Source organism: Zalophus californianus, chromosome 1 (genome assembly GCF_009762305.2).
Source record: "Zalophus californianus isolate mZalCal1 chromosome 1, mZalCal1.pri.v2, whole genome shotgun sequence".
Taxonomy (NCBI): domain Eukaryota; kingdom Metazoa; phylum Chordata; class Mammalia; order Carnivora; family Otariidae; genus Zalophus; species Zalophus californianus.
The window spans coordinates 169,008,582-169,033,143 of record NC_045595.1 but is presented as its reverse complement, the minus strand read 5'-3'; the positions used below and the strand labels follow the sequence as shown (position 1 = coordinate 169,033,143).

The 24,562-nt window shown below is 40.0% G+C and overlaps 2 protein-coding genes across 9 annotated transcripts in view; both read left to right on the top strand.

Annotated features, from left to right (window-relative positions):
• CMSS1 (cms1 ribosomal small subunit homolog) overlaps nt 1–7,217 on the top strand; it is a 377,532-nt gene extending 370,315 nt beyond the window's left edge. For all 3 annotated transcript variants that reach the window (XM_027582447.1, XM_027582448.1, XM_027582449.1), the window contains 2 exons: nt 5,326–5,414; nt 6,877–7,217. In XM_027582447.1, the coding sequence (XP_027438248.1) occupies nt 5,326–5,414; nt 6,877–6,960 (173 nt within the window). In that variant the 3' untranslated portion in view covers nt 6,961–7,217. The remainder of the gene's footprint in view (nt 1–5,325; nt 5,415–6,876) is intronic.
• Nucleotides 7,218–8,384: 1,167 nt separating this feature from the next.
• The window catches only part of LOC113916147 (cell cycle control protein 50C-like), a 55,549-nt gene continuing 39,371 nt past the window's right edge, over nt 8,385–24,562 (top strand). For 4 of the 6 annotated variants that reach the window (XR_003517851.1, XM_027582065.1, XM_027582064.2 and 1 more), the window contains exons 1-7: nt 8,385–8,523; nt 9,016–9,060; nt 10,231–10,449; nt 14,580–14,690; nt 21,898–21,999; nt 23,465–23,552; nt 23,955–24,095. Coding sequence is in view for 5 of the 6 variants with exons in the window: in XM_027582065.1 (XP_027437866.1) it covers nt 10,258–10,449; nt 14,580–14,690; nt 21,898–21,999; nt 23,465–23,552; nt 23,955–24,095 (634 nt within the window). In the remaining variant the exon portion in view is untranslated. The remainder of the gene's footprint in view (nt 8,524–9,015; nt 9,061–10,230; nt 10,450–14,579; nt 14,691–21,897; nt 22,000–23,464; nt 23,553–23,954; nt 24,096–24,562) is intronic. The other 2 variants (XM_027582063.2, XM_027582062.2) reach the window with 2 other exon arrangements.

The window sequence follows — 24,562 nt, the reverse complement described above, 5'->3', positions numbered from 1 at the left end:
GACATAATTGACATATAACATTGTATTAGTCCAGTGTGTACAGTATAATGATTTTATACATATATAGTGAAATGATTACCACAATAAGTTTATTTAACATCAATCACCTCAGATAGTTATAAATTTTTTCTTATGATGAGAACTCTTAAGATCTACTCTCTTAGCACCTTTCAAATGTACAGTATTAACTACAATCAGTGTGCTGCACATTACATCCCCAGAACTTAATTACCTTACAATTGGAAGTTTTTACCTTTTAACCACCTTCACCCATTTTCCCCAATGCCCCCACCTTTGACAACCACCAATATGTTCTATGTATTATGAGTTAGGTTTTTTAGATTCTACATATAAGTGAGATCATACAGTATTTGTCCTTCTCTGTCTGACTTATTTCATTTAGCATAATGCCCCCAAGAGTCATCCTTATTATCACAATGACAAGATTTCCTTCCCTTTTACGGCTGAATAATATTCCTCTGCGGGGGTGTGTGTGTGTGACATTTTCTTTCTTCATTCATTTGTTGATGGACACAGGGTTGTTTCCTTGTCTTGGCTATTATAATTAATGCTTCAGTAACATAGGGGTGCATATATCTTTTTGAGATAATGAGTTTGTTTTCTTTGGGTATATACCCAGAAGTGGAATTGCTGGATCATATGGTAATTCTATTTTCAATTTCTTGAGAGTTCTTCCATACTGTTTTCCATAGTGGCTGCACCAATTTACATTCCCACCAACAGTGCACAACAGGTCCCTTTTCTCCACATCCTCTTCAGCACTTACTATTTCTTGTGGGGTTTTTTGGTAATAGCCATTCTAACAGGTGTGAGGTAATATTTCATTGTGGTTTTAAATTGCATTTCCCTGATGATTAGTGATGCTGAGCACCTTTTCATGTACCTGTTGGCCATTTGGATGTCTTCATTGGCAAAATATCTATTCATTTCCTCTACTTTTAAATCAGATTGTTTGGTGTTTTTTGCCACTGATTTGCAAAAGTTTTTTATATATTTTGGATATTTATCCCAGGTTATATATATATTTTTAGCAATACAATTATGATAGGATACCTGGATTATTTCTAATTTTTTGCTATTTTAAATAATACTGCAGTGATCATCTTTGCAAGCAACTACGTTTCTTTCTTTTTTTTTTTTAAGATTTTGTTTTTAAGTAATCTCTACACCTCACGTGGGGCTTGATCTTACAACCCCGAGATCAAGAGTCACATACTCTACCAACTGAGCTAGCCCGGCTCCCCATTAACTATATTTAAGTTTCTGATGTATTTATTGGAATTTTCATAGAAAGAAAATTATTTTATCAAATAGCAAGTATTTTAAAGCTCCTATTATATAATGCTCAAGTGCCTTCCTGTGAGGCTGTACCTGTTTGCTCTCCCACCAATAGTTATTTTGAAGAGAAGACTACCAACCCATTGTCCTCAATTTATCATTTTTACTTTTGCAAAGAGAATTTTATTTTTTTAATTTATTTTTATTTTTTTAAAGAATTTTTTTATTATTTATTTATTTGGTTGAATGGTTATTTATTCATTTGGTTGAATGGTTGAGTTTCATTCTTCTGTATATAGAGAGATAGCAAAACAAATGGCACATAACTCATTTTATGTAGCTGTTTGTATATAGAGAGATACAGAGCAAGAGAGAGAGAGCAGGAGCAGTGGGGAGAGGCAGAGGAAGAGGGAGAAGCAGACTCCCCACTGAACAGGGAGCCCGATGTGGGGCCCGATCCCAGGAGCTGGAGATCATGACCCGAGCCAAAGACAGATGCTCAACCATCTGAGCCACCCAGGCACCCTGAGAGAATTTTATTTTGTAAGATTTTATTTATTTTGAGAGAGAGCATGAGAGTACGGTGAGGTGCCAAGGAAGAAGCAGACTCCCCACTGAGCAGGGAGCCCTATGCAGGGCTTGATCCCAGACTCAGTCCCCACTGAGCACCCCACAGAGAGAATTTTATTTTTTTATTTTTTTAATTTTATTTTATTATATTATGTTAGTCACCATACAATACATCATTAGTTTTTGATGTAGGGATCCACGCTTCATTGTTTTCGTATAACACCCAGTGCTCCATGCAGAACGTGCCCTCCTTAATACCCATCACCGGGCTAACCCATCCCCCCACCCCCTTCCCCTCTAACATCCTCAGTTTGTTTCTCAGAGTCCATAGCTCTCATTGTTCATCTCTCCGATCTCCCACCCGTTCATTTTTCCCTTCCTTCTCCTAATGTCCTCCATGCTATTCCTTATGTTCACAAATAAGTGAAACTATATAATTGACTTTCTCTGCTTGACTTAACTCACTTAGCATAATCTCCTCCAGTCTCATCCATGTTGATGTAAAAGTTGGGTATTCATCCTTTCTGATGGCTGAGTAATAGTCCATTGTATATATGGACCACATCTTCTTTATCCATTCATCTGTTGAATGAATCTCGGCTCTTTCCACAGTTAGGCTATTGTAGACATTGCTGCTATGAACATTGGGATGCATATGGCCCTTCTTTTCACTACATCTGTGTCTTTGGGGTAAATACCTAGTAGTGCAATTGCTGGGTCATAGGGTAGCTCTATTTTTAATTTTTTGAGGAACTTCCACACTTTTTTCCAAAGTGGCTGTACCAACTTGCATTCCCACCAACAGTGTAAGAGGGTTCCCCTTTCTCCACAACCTCTCTAACATTTGTTGTTTCTCGCCTTGTCAATTGTTGCCATTCTAACTGGTCTAAGGTGGTATCTCAATGTGGTTTTGATTTGAATTTCCCTGATGGCTAATGATGATGAACATTTTTTCATGTGTCTGTTAGCCATTTGTATGTTTTCTTTGGAGAAGTGTCTGTTCATGTCTCCTGCCCATTTTTTGACTTGATTATTTGTTTTTTTGGGTGTTGAGTTTGAGAAGTTCTTTGTAGATCTTGGATACCAGCCCTTTATCTGTAGTGTCATTTGCAAATATCTTCTCCCATTCTGTGGGTTTCCTCTTTGTTTTGTTGACTGTTTCCTTTGCTGTGCAGAAGCTTTTTATCTTGATGAAGTCCCAAAAGTTCATTTTTGCTTTTGTTTCACTAGCCTTTGGAGATGAATCTTGAAAGAAGTTGCTGTGGCTGATGTCAAAGAGATTACTGCCTATGTTCTCCTCTAGGATTTTGATGGATTCCTGTCTCACATTGAGGTCTTTCATCCATTTTGAGTTTATCTTTGTGTATGGTGTTAGAGAATGGTTGAGTTTCATTCTTCTGTATATAGCTGTCCAATTTTACCAGCACCATTTATTGAAGAGACTGTCTTTTTTCTATTGCATATTTTTTCCTGCTTTGTCGAAGATTATTTGACCATAGAGTTGAGGATCCATATCTGGGCTCTCTATTCTGTTCCATTGGTCTCTATGTCTGTTTTTGTGCCAGTACCATGCTGTCTTGGTGATCATTGCTTTATAATATAGCTTGAAATCAGGCGACGTGATTCCCCAGCTTTGTTTTTCTTTTTCAACATTTCCTTGGCCATTCGGGGTCTTTTCTAATTCCATACAAATTTTAGGATTGTTTGTTCCAGCACTCATTGAAGGTATAGATTGCTCTGGGTAGCATAGACATTTTAACAATGTTTATTCTTCCCGATCCAATGTTTATTCTTCCAATGTTTTTCCATCTTTTTGTGTCTTCTTCAATTTCTTTCATGAGTGTTCTGTAGTTCCTAGAGTATAGATCCTTTACGTCTTTGGTTAGGTTTATTCCGAGGTATCTTACGGTTTTTGGTGCTACTGTAAATGGAATCGTTTCTCTAATTTCTCTTTCTAGAGTTGCATTGTTAGTGTATAAGAAAGCAACTGATTTCTGTGCACTGGTTTTGTATCCTGCCACATTACTGAATTGCTGTATGAGTTCTAGTAATTTGGAGGTGGAGTCTTTGGATTTTCCACATAAAGTATCATGTCATCTGCAAAGGGAGAGTTTGACTTCTTTGTCAATTTGAATACCTTTTATTTCTTTTTGTTGTCTGATTGCTGTTGCTAGGACTTCTAGTACTATGTTGAACAATAGTGGTGAGAGTGGGCATCTTTGTCGTGTTCCTGATCTTAAGGGAAAGGCTCTCAGCTTTTCCCCATTGAGGATGATATTCGCTGTGGGTTTTTCATAGATGACTTTTATGAACTTGAGGAATGTTCCCTCTATCCCTATAGTCTGAAGAGTTTTAATCAGGAAAGGATGCTGTATTTTGTCAAATGCTTTTTACACAGAGACAATTTTAAATAAGAGGCATTACAGGGGCCCCTGGGTGACTCAGTTGGTTAAGCGTCTGACTCTTGATTTCGGCTCAGGTCATGATCTCAGGGTCGTGGGATTGAGCCCTGCGTCAGAGCGCACTCAGTGCAGAGTCTGCTTGAGAGTCTCTCTCTCTGCCTGTGCCCCTCCCCATCACTCAAGTGCGTGCAGGTGCTTGCTCACTCTCTCTCTCTCAAATAAGTAAATAAATAAAATCCTTAAATAAATAACAGGCATTATAATTATAAGAAGAATGAAAAGTCTTTGGGGCCAAAGGGAAAATACTGAAATAATCACAGAGAAAAGATGAGGGGAAGTGCTGCAGAGCAATGGAAGGCTTCAGTTATGTTTCCACATGTAACATGAAACAGCTTGGGGCAATGGAAAGAACATGGGGAGTGGGAAGAACTAACTGTGCCCAACTCTGAGACCTCTGAGGAACAGACAATCCCTAAGGTCCCCTCCAGCCCCACATTCCATAATTGTCTAGATACATAGGAAGACAGTGGAAATGGAATCCTTAAGTGGTTTACTAGTCTTCTCAAATGATAACAGACTTTGAATAGAGCCTATTCATATTTACTTCCTTTTCTGTCTAAAATTAACCCCCAAACCCCAGACTCATCCTTCTGTCCATTCACCTCCTCATAGTCACTCACACTCCATTGGACTCAACTCCTCTGAAGGGCCACTACCCAGACTGCAGGATCCATCCTATCAAATTCCTGTCAGGAATGAGACTTCACCCTCTGGGGCTTCATGAAACGGAGGTTTGGGATTGTTTCTTTGCCAGCACTTGACAAGCTTAGCAGCTTCTCTGCTTCCCTCAGAATCAGTGATAAGATTATAAGGAAAGCAATCTGAGTGCTGCATTTGTTTTCCATCAAGCAAGGGCTGGCTGCATTCAGTGTGTAGAGGTTAGTTGCTGGGGGAGAGGACAGCAAATGAGGCAAAAAGCAACGAGGAGACTAAAAAGTCATTTGAGTAAGCTTATGTCATGAGGTCTGCTGTAGCAACTCTCTGTTTCTTTCAGGTGGCCTTAATTTGAACCCCTTAAAGTTTCTGGTTTTTGACTGGAACTGGAGAGATCAGAAGTTGAGAAGGATGATGGACATTCCCGAGGTACCATGTAACCAGCAATTGCCTTTAATCTTTTTTTCTTCAACTTGAACTTGAGTTCAAATACAGTAATAAAGTCTTTGACATGGGGAGCCAGCACATTCTGGCCATTGAAATTATTTCTCTTTTAACTCTGAAGTAACTGCAATTACAGAGTCCATCTCACTCCCTTAGACCTAACTGTATCCTTTCCATGTGTTTTATAGTAATCAGCTTTATTTCTTCCTTATATGACCAATGACCTCTGCCCCACTGGGGACCACTATATCTATACTAAACCTTTGAGAAACAGGAGGATCTGGAGGACTTGGCACATTTTTGTGTGCCTTGCTTTAGAGACATATTCATCTTTGTCTTTCATCCTTACAAATGTGTGAGGAAGTAGGGGCACAAACTTGCCTCCTGGTCTGCATCTCCCATACCCAAAACCTCACTTAATATAGAGGGCTATTTTGTTTTTGTTTTTGTGGGGAAATTATTTTGATATCTCTGTGGATTAAAACTGATTGATTGCCTTTGTGGCCACAGCATTAGCTCATTCTGTATTTATGAAAGTAATCCATTATCATCAAAATGTGAAAAATTGATTTGCCACCTACTGTGTATCATGGGGCTAATTTTTCAATCTAGCCCGATGTTTAGAAGTATCTGTTGGAGATAAGAAGGTTTGTCCAACAATAAAAATGGCTGCCAGTCACCAACCTAATTAATCATGATAGTAACTATCAAAGAGATTTGGAATTAATCCTCCAAACATGCTGAATAATTTAACTTACCACATAAAATTATATCCCCAGAATGACCAACCTGATTATGATTGATCAGTGAGCTAAATCAGACATCAGTACAGGTTAAAAGACAGTTTTTTCAGTTTCACACACACACACACACACACAGGTTAAAAGACAGTTTTTTCAGTTTCACACACACACACACACACACACACACCTGTGCCCTGAACTGACTGGTTTTTTAAAACCAGTTCAACAAATTTGATGTTAGGCCCATAAGTCCATATTTATTTCAGTTATAATGTGAAATCTGAGTAATCCACTGTAAGTTTTTTAATTATAATGATAAGGAGAAATTGTGTCAAAGAAAAAACCTTCTCACCCAGTTATTTGTATTATGTTGATGTCATCATTATCAGCTATCCTATATTGAAATATGTGTGCAATATAGCCATACTTTAGGTATTTTGAAACACCTTTGTATAAGATTTTTTTATGAGATTTTATTTGGAATGGTTACAAAGGGCACTTTAATGAAATGGATGTTTTATTTAGTACCTATCCCTTTACTTAAGTAAATATTTCAGTTCTGAATAAAACATACGTTAGGATTTTTGCCCTCCCTGATTCTGGCCATAACAGCTACACAAATACCAGGAAGTCCAGACAGTTGAATTTATTCACCAAGACCATCTTTTCTTGATCTTAACCTTTTTTTTTTTTTTCTCATTTAGATAAGAAAGGAGGTTTTTGAACTTCTGGAAATGGGAGTCCTCAGTCTATGCAAGTCTGAATCTTTGAAGCTGGGCCTTTTCTAAGTCTGGGTCCTAATGAAAATTCCAGTTTTTATGGTGGGATTTGCATCTCATTTAATAGCTCTGGAATATTGCAAGGACTCAGTAAATATCAGCTGTTGTTGTATTACATTAACTGCATCACCAGATGAATCACTAGAAATTTTTGGTGGAGATTCTTTGACAAAAATGAAGCTGCCCTTTGCCAACTTCTTTGTATAATAAAGTATCACCAGCTTGTGTATGATTTTTGTTGAGCAGAGTGAATTTTTCTTTCACCAACTGGTCTCTGATGTGACTTTGCAGAACGAAAAGAGCATCTGGGCAACCTTAGCCAGGCCACTTCCCTCTCTGAGCCTCAGTTTCATCAGCCACAAGATGGGAATGATATCTCCTAGGATTGTTGAGGCTTCCATGTGATGGTACTTGTGGAACAGACTCCTAAACTGAAGCCTGGTCCCAGTGTGAAGGGTGCAGTGGTAGTGATAGAAAGAGTTGCAGGTGTATGTGGCACTTTGCAAATATATGAAAGATAACAATATAACTACAATTATCTTAATTATTTTGTACCTTTTTATTTTAAAAGAATCTCAGATTTACAGAAAATGTCTGGTAATACCTGGGGAAGCTATCTACACAGCATTAGAGAGATGAAAGCAAGCACTTAAAAAATTACTCTCTGAAATTTCTCATGATACCACAATATAACAACTGCTAGCAAATTGTCATATCCATATCAATCTAGAACTGTGGATCTTCAACCGGGGGCAGTTTTGTCCCCCAGGGTCCATTTGCTGTGTCTGGAGATATGTTTGGTTGTCACACTGGGAGGATACTACCAGCATCTAGTGGGGAGTGGTGACTGGCAGTTATTTAGTAGGTAGTATCCTTTAGCCAAGGATGCTGCTCAACGTTCTACCATCCTACAGGCCAGCCCCCACAATAAAAAAGTGTCTGGCCCAAAACACTAATCAGTAGTACTGAGGGTAAGGAAACCCAATTCTAGAAACTTGAAAAGCAGAGTATATGAAGTATATCTGTAGGCTTGAAGTAGGTTTATTTAGAAGAGAAATATGTAAATATAAAAATGTAAAGTGAGATCTGGCTATCTCAGGAATGTTGCCCCAGAAATGTGTTCCCTTAATACCTGTGATGGTTAATTTTATGTGTCAAGTTGACTGGGCCAGAGGTTGCTCTGATAGTTGAGCAAATAGTATTCTGAGTGTTTCTGTGAGGGTGTTTTTGGATGAGGTTAACATTTAAAGGGGTGGACTTTAAAGCAGATTGGCCTCCCTCATTTGGGTGAGCCTCATCCTGTCAGTTAAAAGCCTAAATAGAACAAAAGGTTGACACTGCCCACCCCCACACACCCTCCTCAAACCACTCCCCTCCCCCGCTCCCCCCCCACCCCGTCCCACAAATAAGAGAGAATTCTGATTCCAACTGAAACATTGGCTCTTGCTGTCTGATAGCCTTCAAACTAGGACCTCAGCTCTTCCTGATTTTACAGCATATTTTGGCCTTTAAGACTCAAACTGAGACATCAGCTCTGCAGATTTTGGACTTGCCAGCCTCCTCCATAACCACGTGAGCCAATTCCTTCTAATAAAATCTCTTTACATTCATCCAATTAATTTTGTTTCTCTGAAGAGCCCTGACTAATATACTAAATGAAAGTTCTTCTACTTTGAGATTTTGGTTAGTTTGGTTTTGTTGTTTTATAAAAAGCCTAAGAAATTCTGTTCTTACAGATTTGTTACTATAATGACTCTTTTGCTAGGTGTTATCTATGTAGTATAATCCCACCCAATGTTGGACCAAGTTCCCAGATGGCAAACATACCTGATTATTTTGTAGGCCAACCATGCACATGTAATCTAATCTTGTAGGCTGTTGCCGCATTTTCAACCCAAGTTCTTGACCATGTTTATTGAGTAAAACAAATAGTCTATGTGAATTAGAAGTGTTCGCCACCATCTTCTCACACAAGGCTGATACCAGCAGCCATACTCGTCACCGTCTCCAAGCCAGATTCAAGTGATGTGCTGAAAATGTCCCCCTGGTATTTGCTTTTCCCAGCTTTGCAAGTGGGAAGCTTTGACTCTGAATTGGATACCGTCTAGTGTAAGTATTGGCATTTATTTTGTATGCTTTTAAACTAGGTACACCTGCCAAAGTCATTGCCTTCTTTAATATAAAAATAGTCCGGGGCACCAGCGTGGCTCAGTCAGTTAAGCATCTGACTCTTGATTTTGGCCAAGTCATGATCTCAGGGTTATGATATCGAGCCCTGCATTGGGCTCCACGCTGGGTGTGGAACCTGCTTAAGATTCTCTCTCTCCCTCTCTTTCTGCCCCCCCTTAAAAAAAACAAAATGAAATAAAAATAAAAATAGTCCAGCATGGCTTCTCTGCCTAATGTTAATAAAAAAGGAAGATTAGAAACTTGCCTATTTTTTTAAATCCTAAATCTATATCTTAAATACATTTTAAAGAAAAGGAAGTAATTATTAACAGCCTAATGAAATGTTAGGGGATTTCTGATAAATGAGAGAAACCCCAAGCCAAACTAATAATACCATATTGCAATATTGAACATTTAATTGATTATCTATCTTGCTCTTCCTTTCTCTCGCCTCATTTGAGCTACTCCAAAGCACGTGCTTGGAAAAAATTTAGGAGGAGATGTTTTTAATGTACATTTTCTACTAGAGTTTTTCTTATGGATGAAAAAATGGGCACCTGCTGAGATTAGACATCTGTGTTCCACAATCCCTGTTTGCTTCCCTCTTATTATCACAAGTAGCAAAGTTAGCTGTAATCTGAGAGCATTTTTCCAATTTAGTTTATATTTATGTTAGAAGCAGCCATGTTTGGAAAAAAGCTGATAGCCCTAACTTTTATTTTTTTGTATTACTCTCCAAGGCTTTAGGCAAGTTCTCAAAGATAAATCCATTTTCCCCCTTTCAGGAAGGGCTTGCCTTGAATTAGTCACCACATCCCAGAAATAGCCCATGATAACTGCTTCCCAATGTGGCCAGATGCTGGTCTGTGCAGACCCTGCTGGGGACTATTCCTCCTAGGCATGGCATTTAGCACACATTTTTTGAGCCTAAAGTGAACTATACCAATGGCTAACTGAAGAGAGCTGTGTTCCTGCTGAATCTCAGGTTCAGTTAAAGAACAGTTCTGGGAAGTAGACTGCAACTACAAAGGAAAGTTCATCTAATTCTTAATTTAGCACTACCATTATGCAGTATTACTAGGAGTAATAATGTTATAAATGCCTTGGAAGTGTATCTCAGTCACCTGCAGGACCAGAATGAAGAGGACGTCCAAGGACAGCCAGTGCAAACTGCCAGACAACACTGCCTTGAAGCAGCAGCAATTGCCTGCCTACCAGCTACAGCTCTCAGCCACCGGAGTCCTCTCCGGCTTTTTTGCCACAGGAGTGTTCTGCCTTGGTGTGGGCATCATCCTTATATTGTCTGCAAAGAGTATCAAGGAAATAGAGGTTTGTCCCATCTTACATTTTTAATGCAGATTCTAAGAATTTTCAGCTTTGGGACTATAAATGAGTGACCAGTTTGAGAACACAGCCCCTCAATAGATGAGACTAGAACATTCCTTTTTCAATCACCGGTGCAGATGGTGGCAGCCTCTGTATGTTGGCTTTATTCATCCCTACTCCCTCTTGAGGACAATCACTCTCACACTGGTCCGCTCAGCCATTCATTTCCAGGAACGTGGCAAAGTCAGAAGTTTTTTAAACTGGTGGAGTACTGACCAAGGATTGATAGAGGTAGGAGAAGGAGAGGCAGGGTCAAATGACTGCCAGATGCCCATGAATCATATGGATAAAAAAGTAAAGAGACAAAGAGGTCTTCAGTTTTGTCCCACTTTCAAGCATTTTGTCTTTCCCTTTGCTAACAAACTCCGAGATCATTACTTTAATGGAGGAAAGGCAAGAACCCGAATCTTTCTGGCCTCTTAAGGATACTTAGCAAAATTAACTAAATTCTACTCAAGACTGAGAAAAGCTGAAGCTAAGGGCATACCTCGCTCCATTACAAGCCTTTGCCAACTTGATTAACAAGCTGTTAGAGGATGAGAACCTGAGAAGCTGGTCTGGGGAGGGGACATAAGAGTTGGCCTAAGGTTAGATCAGCCTTGCTCGCATTCAGTCTTAATTAAGCAAATGTTTAATTCAAATCAGCTCTGAGCAGATTACTGGGCATCTCAGTCTATGACCTCCACTCTGAAGGCAGCCATGGAAAGCTGATCTATTACCTCTCCTGACATGGCTAGCAGCAAAGTTATGAAGGCCAAGGCTGTCAACATTGACTTAACATTCATGAGTGTCTGAAAGTGCTAAGAGTTCTGTTGGGTTTGCAAATGAGTAAGATAAGTTAAGGGTTGATTCCTGCCCTCAATGAGCTAATGATAGAGTAGGTAAGGTAGTGTGTGATAAGAACAGAGAGCTCAGCCATGGTTGCCTTGTTCACCACATCCACAACCCCTTCCTTGCACGTTGCCCAGTACATAATAGGCACAAACTTAGTGAAAGAATGGATTAGGGCAAATAGTGAGGACTCTAAATAGGAAAACATCATTTCAGGTCCCACTCCTCCTACCAAATCACACTACTCTAATGCCTTTCTACTTATATTTTCTGCTCCCAGCTCTCAGCAGTTTATCTCCCCAGGAATTAAATGCCCCTAGGTCCTTTTGAGTCCTGCAGTGTGAGATATAAACGACCAGGCCCCACAAATAGCAGATGAAAAATGGCAGGAGAAAATTAAACTTGCCTTACTGAAAAGCATAGCATAAGTGACAAGGTTGTTTCATTTCCACAAACAGCTCATCCTATTTACTTTTCTATTTTCTTCTTCACCAACTCCTTTCTTTCTGGTTTTAACCCCTTTCCCATGTCTTCCTTGCCTCTTCCCTTCTGGTTATCCACCCTCACTCACTGTGAAGTGCAGCCTCCCGTAAGAGGCAGCCATTGCTAAATGATGTCACCTCAGGCATGTGAAGGGAACCTCACTCCATGGTTTACTAAGGCCACTCTGCAAACAGCTTTCAACAGAATGATTTTTATCATGTTAAGGAGATTTTCCAATAGACCTTTTTTCTAGTCACTTAGGATAGGTCGATTTCTAACATTTTTCTTGTATACAAGAAACCCAGAAACCACTGTGATAGTGAGATTCTCTTTTGCACATGGATGTATTTCATTATATTGAGTGATAAGATGAAGTGCATACCCCAGGCCAGTGTGATCAAGCACAGACCTAGTAGAAGAGTTCTAAGTGATTATCCTCTTCTCACTTAGCCCTGGGCTACAACAAGGAAGTGACTTTTTTCCAGTTGACTTTAAGCAAGAATGATCATTCCTGCCTCTCCAAAATTCTATGAGGAGCAAGCAGACTGTGACCTTTGCTGTCATTTTAGAGCTATAGGTTTACAAGGCCATTATTTTTTCCATCTTCAATCACCTATTTCACCCATCCCTCCACCCTCCTCCCTCTGGTAACCACCAGTTTGTTCTCTGTAGTTAAGAGTCCATTTCTTTGGGTGCCTGGGTGGTTCAGTTGGTTAAGCAACTGCCTTCGGCTCAGGTCATGATCCTGGAGTCCCGGGATCAAGTCCCACATCGGGCTCCCTGCTCATCGGGCAGTCTGCTTCTCCCTCTGACCCTCCTCCCTCTCATGCTGTCTCTCATTCTCTCTCTCTCAGATAAATAAAATCTTTAAAAAAAAAAAGAGTCTTTCTTTGTTTCTCTTTTTTTTCTTTGCACATTTGTTTTGTTTCTTAAATTCTACTTATGAGTGAAATCATATGGTATTTGTCTTTCTCTGACTTAGTTCGGTTAGCATAATACTCTCTAACTCCAGGGGTGCCTGAGTGGCTCAGTCAGTTAAGTGTCTGACTCAGGTCAGGATCACAGGGGTGTGAGATCAAGCCCTGTGTCAGGCTCTGAGCTCAGTGGAATCTGTTTGAGATTCTCTCTCTCCCTCTTCCTCTGCTCCTCCCCCCACTCTCACTCTTTTTAAATAAATAAGTAAAATCTTGAAAAAATAATCTCTAGCTCCATCCACATCTTGCAAATGGCAAGATTTCGTTCTTTTTGATGGCTGAGTAATATTCCATTATAGTTATCCACTCATCAGTCTATGGATACTTGGGATGCTTTTATAATTTGGCTAGCTCATAAAACTTTAGAACTAGAAATCACCTTAGATATCATCTACTCAAAGATCATTTGATCATGAAACACATTTTTTTCTAATTCTGCATTAATAGAACTCCGACAAGAATCCATGAAGTAGAATGAATACTACCACCTCAAGCTCACAGATCAATTAATTGCTAGACAAAATGATGCTGATGAACAAAATGTGGGCCCTGAGTTTAAGTATTTAACTCAAGGTCAAAAATTGACTGAACTGAACCCCAGTTTCCTCAGTTGCAGTTCAGTGTGCTGGCAGTTATGAGACAGACCTGTTCTTTAAAGCTTTTTTAAAAATTAGGATGCAGTTTCACAAACAGCACATCACTATTTTCCAAAATAATAGTTCAAGCCTTGCTGTGCATTTAAAGAATGATTTAAAAACACATACATACATACATATACAAAATAAAGAATGATTTAAGTAAATATAAGCATCTAAGCACAATTAAGTAGCCTTTTAGCTCATCTTTAATTTAGTACTAACACTTTGCCTCTTTGGCTTCAAAACTCCCAGTGGTTTGCAAGGATTAAAAAAAATCCTTTCTTGTTAGTCTCCCCTCCTGAATCCTGTTGGCGGTTTACCAAGGAGAAGGCCACTCCCTTGCTTTCCTGCTCTTCCCCATTCCCATAATCTTCTAATTATTCTTCAACACAGTGAGGAAAGAGCAGAAGGGAAGTGCATAGCCTCTGTGGCTCTCTGTAAGCCCCCCTTCCTTAAGCTTCTAACAGCTCTATCTTTACATAACTGAGGCTCTTAGCCAAAGCTCATAGGATTTGCTCATTTGAAACACACCACTCCTTTTTAAAGAGTCCACGATACCAGTTTAAACAGAATTTAACTTTTAAAAAACGGAATGTGATAACATTTTAAAATCAGAATTACTCCACATATATCAATAACCCTAAATTTTGGAAGCCCTTCTTTTTCTGTGTTTGGTCCTTTTTAATAACTTCCTCTAGATGTCATGTAGAAAAATTCATTAGTATAAATATTTTACATACAATAGTGGAAAAACTGAAGTGACCTCCCCATAAAGCTGATTAGCTTCAGGCAGTAGGCCCAGTTCTCATGAGTCATTGCCTAATACTTTCCTAATGACACCTCTTTATGATCGAGACATAAGCCTACATCACAACAGGTTACATAAATATACAATAGAAACACTGAATTCCAGGTCAGTGGCAAAATACTGCCAGGTCCCAAAATGAAAGACTGTAAAAGGGCCCACTCCTCCCAAGCATCTGCAGAAACACTTTGTCCCCAACAGTGGACTATCCTTCATTCATGGCCCCGAGTCCATGGCCTTGACACAGAGAGCTTAAAGACTTAGGTGGACTCGGGCCTTGATTTTTAAAATGTGAACTCATGTAATTTTTAATTAGTAATTGTTCTTTTCCCTGCCTGACAGATTAAATACACAGAAATCTGTGGAAATTGTGCAAAACTGCGAGAAGATGCCACTAATTTTGACAAAGAATGCACCTGCTCTATTCCCTTTTACCTTTCAGAGACGATGCAGGTAAGTGAAATTCAAGAGTCTTCAATTAGCTGTACACTGATCTACTCCTATTTCACACTTGGCAGTAAGTTCATGATTTCCATCAAGTGCTTTCCAAAACTGAAAATACAAAAAATAAAGCAGAGTACTGGTGAGGGACCTTACAAAGTGTTGAGTTCATGCACAACTCTCCCCCTAGTTTTTTCCTTTGGAATGTTATTCTTCTCCTTTGTTTCTAAGTTTCCAGACTCTTTACCCACCCAACTTTGTAACATAATTCTTAATATCTATCAGACAGATTTTATTCCAAATGTCAACACAAGGGGAGACCATAGAGATCATTGAATCTAACCACTCATTTTATAGTGAGAAAATTAATGGCCTGAGAGGTTAAGTGACTTGGACGAGGTTAGTGTCCGGAGTCACACACCTGCTGGGCCTCTCCCCCATCCCCCTTACCCCTCCCCCTCAAGTCATTCTACATTTGCAATTGCCTAATCCCTAAGGGCAACTCTTGGCCTGGCTGTCAGGCATTATGAGAAATGCGAAAGAAATATTAAAAGAAGTCCCTGCTCTTGGGCTGATTAAAGTCTCATGTCAGTCCAGGTCCTCTGAGAAGCAGAAGCCAAGACAGGATTAGACATGCAAGAGATTTATTGGGGGAACTGCCTGTGAGGGAAAATGGGGAGAAGGCCAGAGGAGGCCGGGAGGACTGTCAGATCACAATGCAGCTCTGACCTCTGTGAAGAAAAGGGAAGGGGAGAAGGAAGGGAGGAAGTTAGGGAGAAAGTCTACGACTGCAGCGTATTCTTTAGAAAGTTCCAGCAAGGCCAACAGAGAGTCCCTGAAGGGGTCCGCCTCAGTATCCCTGCTGTGCTCAGCCATTAGGAGCAGCTGGGAGCAGCATGGCTTTAATGCAAACACAGGATGATTTTAGAGCAATGACAGCTGGGGCCATCCCTCAATTATGGTCCCTTTAGTAGGAGACCCAAGAGGCACCTTTTCAGGGCCTCCACAATCTTACCTGGTAGTCAAGACTTAACCAAATAAATGAAAAACTATTCTCTTTAACTCCTCAAAGACCCTGTGCTGTCCTCTAGACTCCACACCTCTCCCCACACTGTGTCCTCCTCCCTGACCTGGTTGACCCCCCCCCCCTTCATAGATGACTCTGCATGGGATGAATCTAAGTATAGGCAGGCTTTCTCTTGAGCTTCCCGTTGAACATTCCCTTTGAGTTTCCCACCTCAAGGCCCCGCTTCCACCTCAAACTCAGCTGGTCCCAAACTAGACTCATCATCTGGAAAACCCTCCTTACTTCCCTTCGTAGTAAAGATCCCATCACCAAGACTCCAAACTTTCCACTTTGACTTTACCCTGCCAACTGCTTTTTCATCTAAGCCTCTCACGTGAGGACACTCTTCTTCAATCCAGCTCTCCAACCACCCTGTCCTCTTCATTATTTTTTTGGCATTGCCTCAGTTCAGGCCTCCTGGTCCAGTAGCAGAGCTATCTAACTGCACTCCTGCCTTTGGCTTCCCCTACTTTAAACCAGCTGTTATTTGCAAAATAAGTTCACCATCCTCCCCGCCCCCAAAAAAGCACTCTTTCAGATTGCTCTTCAACCACCTGAGGCCTAGCAACCTTTTCATAAAAAGATAGAGGAAGGAGACCTTGTATTCTGGACAGCTGACCAACTTGCTTTCCCACGATACAACTCTCTATGTTTCTGCTGTTGTTTGCCTAGAAAGTCTCCCCACTCACTGCCACTTGTTGTAAACCCCTAACATGCCTAGACATTCCTTGAGCCTCCTTTTCACTCCTTTCTCCAGCAACAGTTTGCCCACATTTGTATCCTGGGAGCACTGTTTCCATTCTTCCAATGAACTTATTGTAATCACTTGTATAATAATATCCTGTGGACTCATTTCCTCTACTTAGAGGAAACTCCCTGAGGATAGGGACAAGCTTTACATGTTACACCACAACTACCTACTCCAAAGTATCTGCACTACACACTCACCCTTCCCCCCACCCTCCCTTTACCATAGGTCAACTATCCCTGTTCCCATCTGCAGGCTTATCTCCACTTGTACATAGATGCCATCTTTTCTTGCCTTTATAAGGACTTAACTCAGCAGTTCTGGCCTCTCCTATATCATCAGCTTTTTTCCTACTCAATCATTCCCAGCATACAGACATATTATTTCACTTATCTTCAAACAAACAAACCACTCTTCTATTCTCCCAATTTCCCTGCCAGCTATTTGCCCATTTCTTACCTCCCATTAGGCAGGAAAACTCAAAAGAGTGGTCTATCTTGGCTACTTCCAGTTCCTCTCTTCTCATTCTCTCTTAAACCCACTCCAATCAGGTTTTTACCCCTAACACTCAGTGAAATTGCAAGGAAGAAAATGACTTCCACATTGATAAATTCAGCAGTCAGTCCTTAGTGCCTTGTCACTCATTGGACACAGGTGACCACTCCCTCATCCTCAACATACTTTCTTCTCTTGGCTTTCAAGATATTACACGGTCTTGGTTTTCCTCCTAACCCCTGGTTCCCCTTCTTCAGTTCCTTTGCTGCTCTTCTTGTTTTCCCCAAACTCCTTCTGTTGAGATAGGCAGCACTTTAATCCTAATTTTTAGCCTTCTCCTCTCTAACTGCATTCACTTTTTTGGAAATGTCAACTACCTCCAGACTTTAGATGCCATCTATTGCCAACACCATTTTATATCCGTAGCCCAAACATTTCTTCCAAATCCACACTTGTATGTCCAGCTGCCTTCCTAATGTCACCATGTGGATATCTAATAGATATCTGAAGCTCAACATTTCCAAAACTGAATTCCTGGTTTCCACTGCTCCCCTTATCCACTGTACCACCCCCCACCCCCACAAAAAACCTAATCCATCCAAAGACTTCTCAATCTCAGTTGAAAGCAACTCCATCTTTCTGGTGCTCAGGCCGAATGCCTAAGAGTCATTTGTGACTCCTTTTATTCTCTCACACTTCACATCCAATCCATCCTGTTGGCTCTCTCTTCAAAATGTATCCAGGGTCTGTCCACTTCTCCCACTTCTTCTGCTTCCACCCAGCTCCATGCTATATTCACCTCTCACTTAGCTTTCTGAAATAGCCTCCTAACAGGTCTCCCTACTTATATCCATGTCTCAACATAGCACCCAGAGTGAGTTTTTCTTTTTTAAGATTTATTTATTTGAGAGAAAGAGAGAGAGAGAGAGGGAGGGACAGAGGGAGAGAAAACCTCAAGCAGACTCTGTGCTGAGCACAGAGCCCAACACAGGGCTCAGTCTCACGACCCTGAGATCACGACCTGAGCCAAAACCAAGAGTCAGCTGCTCAACCAACTGTGCCACCCAGGCACCCCCAGAGTGAGCTTTTTAAAGCCAAAGTCATATGTTATTCCTTTACTCAAAAATCCCTACAGTGGGGCCACCTGGCTCGCTCAGTTGGAAGAGCATGCAACTCTTGATCTCAGGGTCATGAGTTTGAGCCCCACATTGGGAGGAGAGATTACTAATAAATAAATAAATAAACTTTGAAAAAAAAAAAAATCCCTGGGGCGCCTGGGTGGCTCAGTCGCTAAGCGCGTCTACCTTCGGCTCGGGTCATGATCCCAGGGTCCTGGGATAGAGCCCCGCATCGGGCTCTCCACTCAGCGGGAAGCCTGCTTCTCCCTCTCCCACTCCCCCTGCTTGTGTTCCCTCTCTCGCTGTGTCTCTCTCTGTCAAATAAATAAATAAAATCTTTTTTAAAAAAAAAAAATAAATAATAAAAATTTAAAAAAAAAATGGTTCCTCTTTCCACTCAGTGAAAAAGCTTAAGTCCCTACAAGGCTTTGCATGATTTGGCTTCTTATTTCCTCTCTGATCTAATCCCTTCATTCTCTTCCCCCAACCCCACTCCCACCACACTAGACTCCCCACTCATTCAACAAGTCAGGCATTCTCTTGCCTTGCCTCCCTGTACCTGATATTCACTTGGCCAACTGCCCTATCTCTTTCATGTCTTGGTTCAACCCTCACCTCAGTAAGTCCGTCTTACTGGCAGTCTTATTTCACACTGCAACCTGTCTACCCACCCTACTCTTGTAATACTCCTGATCCTTGTTAACCTGCTCAGATTTCAATTTTTTCCATAGTACTTATCACCTTCTAACATACCATAGAAATTAATAGTCTATGATATGTGTTGTTTATTGTCTGTCTCTCACTGTTGTGTCCTAAGCACCTATGACAATGCCTAGCACACTGTCGGTGCTCAATTAATGTTTGTTGAATGAACATATGAATCTTTGCTTCTTCCACAGTGCATAACACCGTATATTTATGTGGTAGATGCTCAGAAAATGTTGAAAGATTAAATGAATGGAGGAAAGATAAACTGCTAAGTTAAATGAATTTATGTTCTAGGAAGCTTTGGTTTTATGTGACCCTTTATTTCTCTCTTGATCCCAAATGAAAGCATGTTGGCATTAGTAATATTCTGAATACATCCATATTGATTATGGCTAGTGCTAAGCAATTTTGTGAGTAAGTCAGATATAAAATATAAGGAAATTACTAAGTTGTACTTGGAATATAAGTAATATCTACATAAAGTCAGTGAGGGAGGTTTTATGTATGTGTTCTTATAGGTCAAGATTCTAGTTCTCTATAGGTATGCCCTTTCTTGCCTTCCTCAACTCACCATGCTGAGTTAGTGTTAGTGTTGCTTTAAAAGCAGAAACAGACTCATAAACACAGAGAACAAGCTGGTGATGGCCAGAGGGGAGGAGGTGGGGGGCATGGGAAGAATGGATGAAGGGGAGTGGGAGGAGATACAGGCTTACAGTTATGTAATGAATAAGTCACAGGGATAAAAGGTACATCATAGAGAATATAGTCAATGGTATTGTTATAGCACTGTATGGTCCCAGATGGTAGCTACACTTGTGGTGAGCATAGCATAATGTTTAGACTTTGTCAAATCACTGTGTTGTACACCTGAAGCTAATGTAATATTGTGTATCAACTATACTTCAGTTGAAAAAGAAAGTTAGTGTTGCTTAATTTTGGCAGAAAGGTGAAGACACTTAAAACAATAGAAAACTATTCTGTCACACTTCTGGAAGTCAAAAGTCTGAAATCAAGGTGCAGCAGAGTCCTTTCCTTCTTGGAGGCTCAGAGAACTTATATTTTTGAAGAAAAAAAATCAAAAGATAATATCTTAAAGGGCTTCAGTTTCCATCTGTCTGTGTGTACTTTGAAACCTTAAAGTCAAATAAATGTTACCAGTTGCTGACCATTCCTTTCAGGCAAAGACTTTCTCAAAAATATCCAACCAAACTAGCTAATGTAACCACAGAGCCTTCGGTTCACCAGTTAGCACACATTACACATGCTAGGCAATGAGTTCACGCAAGACTGTCTTAAACCAGGAATCCTGCACAGAGTGCCACTGAATTTAAAGAGAAGAAACACCATAAAGTGCCTTGTGCCTCTAGGACCAATAAAAAAGATGATGATCTGGGAGCCCTTGTTAAGCTAAATCTTGGACAAAGAATTACTGAAAAAAAGGTTATTAAAACTCTTCTATCCCTGGTGTGGTGAGCGTTCTCTGCCTGTTTATTTTGTCATTTATGTGAATGTATCACTTTGGGTAAGTAAAACTCTCTTTTTAGCTTCCAAGAAAATGTATGGTAAATTCCACTCCGTGGGTTTCATATTTTCTATAGTTATGGGTCAACAATAGAAGTTCCCTTGTTGGGTGAGGAAATGTAATCAGTCATTCCCACTATGCCTGGCTTGTTTGCCTTCACACCCATGCTCTCTGTTTATGATGTTGCGGCCTGCCTCTTTGTCACGACACAACATCTCCCCTTCTCGGTGTTCCAGACACTTCTCTTACAAGTGACTAGGTTCTTAAGACTTTGTTGTTTTCTGTAAATGGCCACACTTACCATGACCTTTATTTCCAGCCTGCCCTGAGTACCAGTTCATATTTTCCATACTTATCCTCTTACATGGGCTTAGGGTGAGACCAGGAGCCTTTCCAAAGTGCCATTTTTTTTAAAAGATTTTATTTATTTATTTGTCAGAGAGAGAGAGAGAGAGAGAGAGCACAAGCAGGGGGAGCTGCAGGCAGAGGAAGAAGCAGACTCCCTGCTGAGCAAGGAGCCCTGTGTGGACTCGATCCCAGGACCCCGGGATCATGACCTGAGCCGAAGGCAGATACTTAACCCCTGAGCAGCCCAGGCATCCCAAAAGTGCCATTTTTTTCATAGTAAAAAGCAAATCAATTGATCAGGAGATTGTAAAAGGATACGTTTGTATTTCTAGTACTGAATATAGCACCTAACATATGGCCTTCATCTTTTTGGATGCAGGCCTTCATTTTTTTGGAGGTAGGTAGTATATTAATTATAAATAGCCACATTGGACATTTCCATTTGCATCATATGTGCTGTTAGTAAAATCCGTATCAAGTCTGCCTGGAGAATGTTGGTATGTCATCATAAAGGTAAGCATGATGGTAGCCTGTGACTAGGCAGCCTCATAGGATAGCATATATGAAAAGGACCATCTCTCATGGCAACAAGCAAATTATTGCCAAGGTGAAAATCATCTTTCTTTCAGATCTATGAATTCTATTCCCTCTTTTTTTGTCCATAACAAACGGTTCACCATTTCTTGAGCAAGCGCTGTGTGCCAGGGTCTGTGCTGGATGCTAGGGATAAAAAGACCAAGACCCCTGGAGCCAGACCACGAGCAGCTAATCTCATGCCTTTCACATGCACCCAGATGGTTCCAACTTCAAATACGTCCAAAGATTTGGTTTGAAATCATTGACTTTGATGCCTACCACAACCCCGAGGCAAAGCATTTTTCCTGGTATTGCTAGGAAATAACAGTATTTGTAGCATCAATTTTATATATTGAGAATACAAAACCTGGTTTTAAAATTTTTTCATGGCAGGAACATAGTAGCCCTTACAAAAACATTGAAAATAATTTATTTGGTGATTTTAATAATTCTGTGTAGACAAGGATTTTCCAACACTGATTTTTTAAAATGATTTCTTGGGTTTCTGCTTGATTTAAAGAAACTTTCAGTTCCTATCAATTCTTTCTGTGGTACTTTTTATTACAAAAATCCTGTCCATGTTTATTAATATTCCAGTTAATTCTTCTTAATCTCTTCTTGCTTTTCTCATTTTGCAGGGTAATGTTTATATGTACTACAAATTGTATGGCTTCTATCAGAATCTCTATCGTTATATTCTATCCAGAAGTAATAGCCAACTGGTGGGTACAGACTTAAAGGTAAGGCTTTATTTAATTTGGTATAATACTCTTTTTTTTTTTTTTTTAAACGAGGTGGATCTTTACGTCTAAAAGAGGTTATGGGAAAATAAACTAAAAACCTAAGGTTTTGGGGCACCTGGGTGTCTCAGTCAGTTGAGCGTCTGCCTTCGGTTCAGGTCATGATCCCAGGGTCCTGGGATCGAGCCCCACATCAGGCTCCCTGCTCGGCGGGAAGCCTGCTTCTCCCACTCCCGCTCCCCCTGCTTGTGTTCCCTCTCTCGCTGTCTCTCTCTGTCAAATAAATAAATAAAAGTATTTGAAAAAAAATAAAATAAAATTGCTTAAAAAAAAAACCTAAGGTTTTATAAGGCAGGAATGCTCATTTCATTCTTGCATAAATTGAAGGGGCTGGGTATTCAGTATATCTGCTATTGAGAGGAGTGGTTCCCCTCTTCAGAACAGTAATATGAATCTTGTCCAGTTAAATGGTTATCCTTTCATGCATCAACCATTTTGATAGTAACCTTGGGTGGGTGGTCTCAGGCCAGTTCCCTGTATATCTACCATTGCCCTTCCTATAATTCGGGCCTTCACTCCAGCCACGTTTAAGGAAATTGAGCTCTACTTGATTGATTAAAAGCCTTTGGTTTAATTAAATACCCTTTCACTCCTAGGATTATAAAATTTTACTCTTGATAAATGATACTCAGCATGCTAGCAAAAAAACTAGAAGGAAACTTTTTCCATACTGAGATTATTATATGAAAGTGATAATCAAGTGATTTTTTTTAGCAACCACTCTTTTAAAAATATATTCTGGTGGTTAGGTGGATGGATTCCCTGTGATAAGTCATCTAGGGTATAGACTCACTACCATTTGTATCATTTTCAGAATATGAATTACACTTCAATAAAAAAAGTTTTTTTTTCTTTTTTTTTTTGAAAGATTTTATTTATTTATTTGAGAGAGAGAGAACGAGAGATAGAGAGCATGAGAGGGAAGAGGGTCAGAGGGAGAAGCAGACTCCCTGCTGAGCAGGGAGCCCAATGTGGGACTCGATCCCGGGACTCCAGGATCATGACCCGAGCTGAAGGCAGTCGCTTAACCAACTGAGCCACCCAGGCGCCCCAATAAAAAAAAAGTTTTAATAGTATATTCCAGTATAGGCTTAGTGTGATATTTAGCAGAGCCCACAAAGTAAGTTCCTTCCTGCAGACATATCTGGTATGAATATGTATTGTTAATAAGGAAAAAAACTACACACACACACACACACACACACACACACACACACATCTCCAAAACACAAAAATTTCCTAGTCTAAGTGAGCCAGAAGTCTGGGAAAAACAGGTAGCAGTCTATAATCTTGTTATATGTCAATAAATTAGTGTGGGTTGATTTGCATTGCCAGTGTTCTCACTTTTAACATTCTAAGAGAGTTTACCAAAGTATTTCTTTTTACTGTATCATCTTGCTTCCAGGATGTTGGAAACTGTGCTCCATTTAGCAAGTCCCACGATGGGACTCCCATCGCTCCTTGTGGTGCTATTGCCAACAGCATATTCAACGGTAGGTGACTTTTCCTGTCTCCATGGTGTGCCTTTTCATAAGCGTGTAATAACCTAAATGTCCAGAAGATCACCTCTGCAATTGAGTAGCAGTTCAAAAAAAAAAAAAAGTGTATACATTATCCACTGACTTATGGTATTTCATTTGCAAATAACTTCTCCCTTACCAGAGATTTGAAGTAGTTAGGGAACATGAGCTAAATGGAGCTTGAGAGTATTTTCCAGTAATTGGGGCCTTGGCAAGAAAAAGAATAGTTTTCTAATTCCAACATCTATTGCATGTAGGCATGTTGAGAGTCTGCTAAAACCCTGGTTTATTTTTCAGCTGTGTCTGGTTTTGTACTTTGAAATGGGGCAAAAATGCTTGCTTGCATCTCTAGCACAATTTTTAATTTCCTTACAGATACCATTATTCTTTCATACAACCTTAATTCATCTATACCTATCAAAGTCCCAATGCTAAGAAGTGGAATTACATGGTGGACAGATAAGTATGTCAAGTTTCAGAATCCAAGTTCCATTAATCTTTCTAGTGCATTTGCAGGTAAGACCCATGTATTAGCTAAATATTCTTATCTCTTTACAGAAACGTTTTTATGTTTGAGGAAATGTTTATAATACCTCCTTCTTTACTTTTTTGCTGACCTCCCTTTTGCTCTGACTTTCCCTACCTGTGGACACCTCCATCACATACCTAACATAAACATAAAATGGTTGATGCCCTGGTTCCTTTCAGTTTACATTAGGAAAAAGATAGTGTTTTAAGAAAGTTGTTGCTTCATTTATAATTAGGGTGACCATGTAATTTATTGTCCAAGGTGGTGCACTTTTCAGAGTGTAAGGGGGCACTAGAATAACTAAAGTTAAATATTTATTTGAAATTTGTATTCATTGATCAATAAATTGATGTTACCATACTGGTGGACCTATAAAATAATTCCATTACAAATTATTTTAAAAGGCAACTCTTTCAAAAGTTAAAATAACATATCTGTGTATATTAAGCCAACT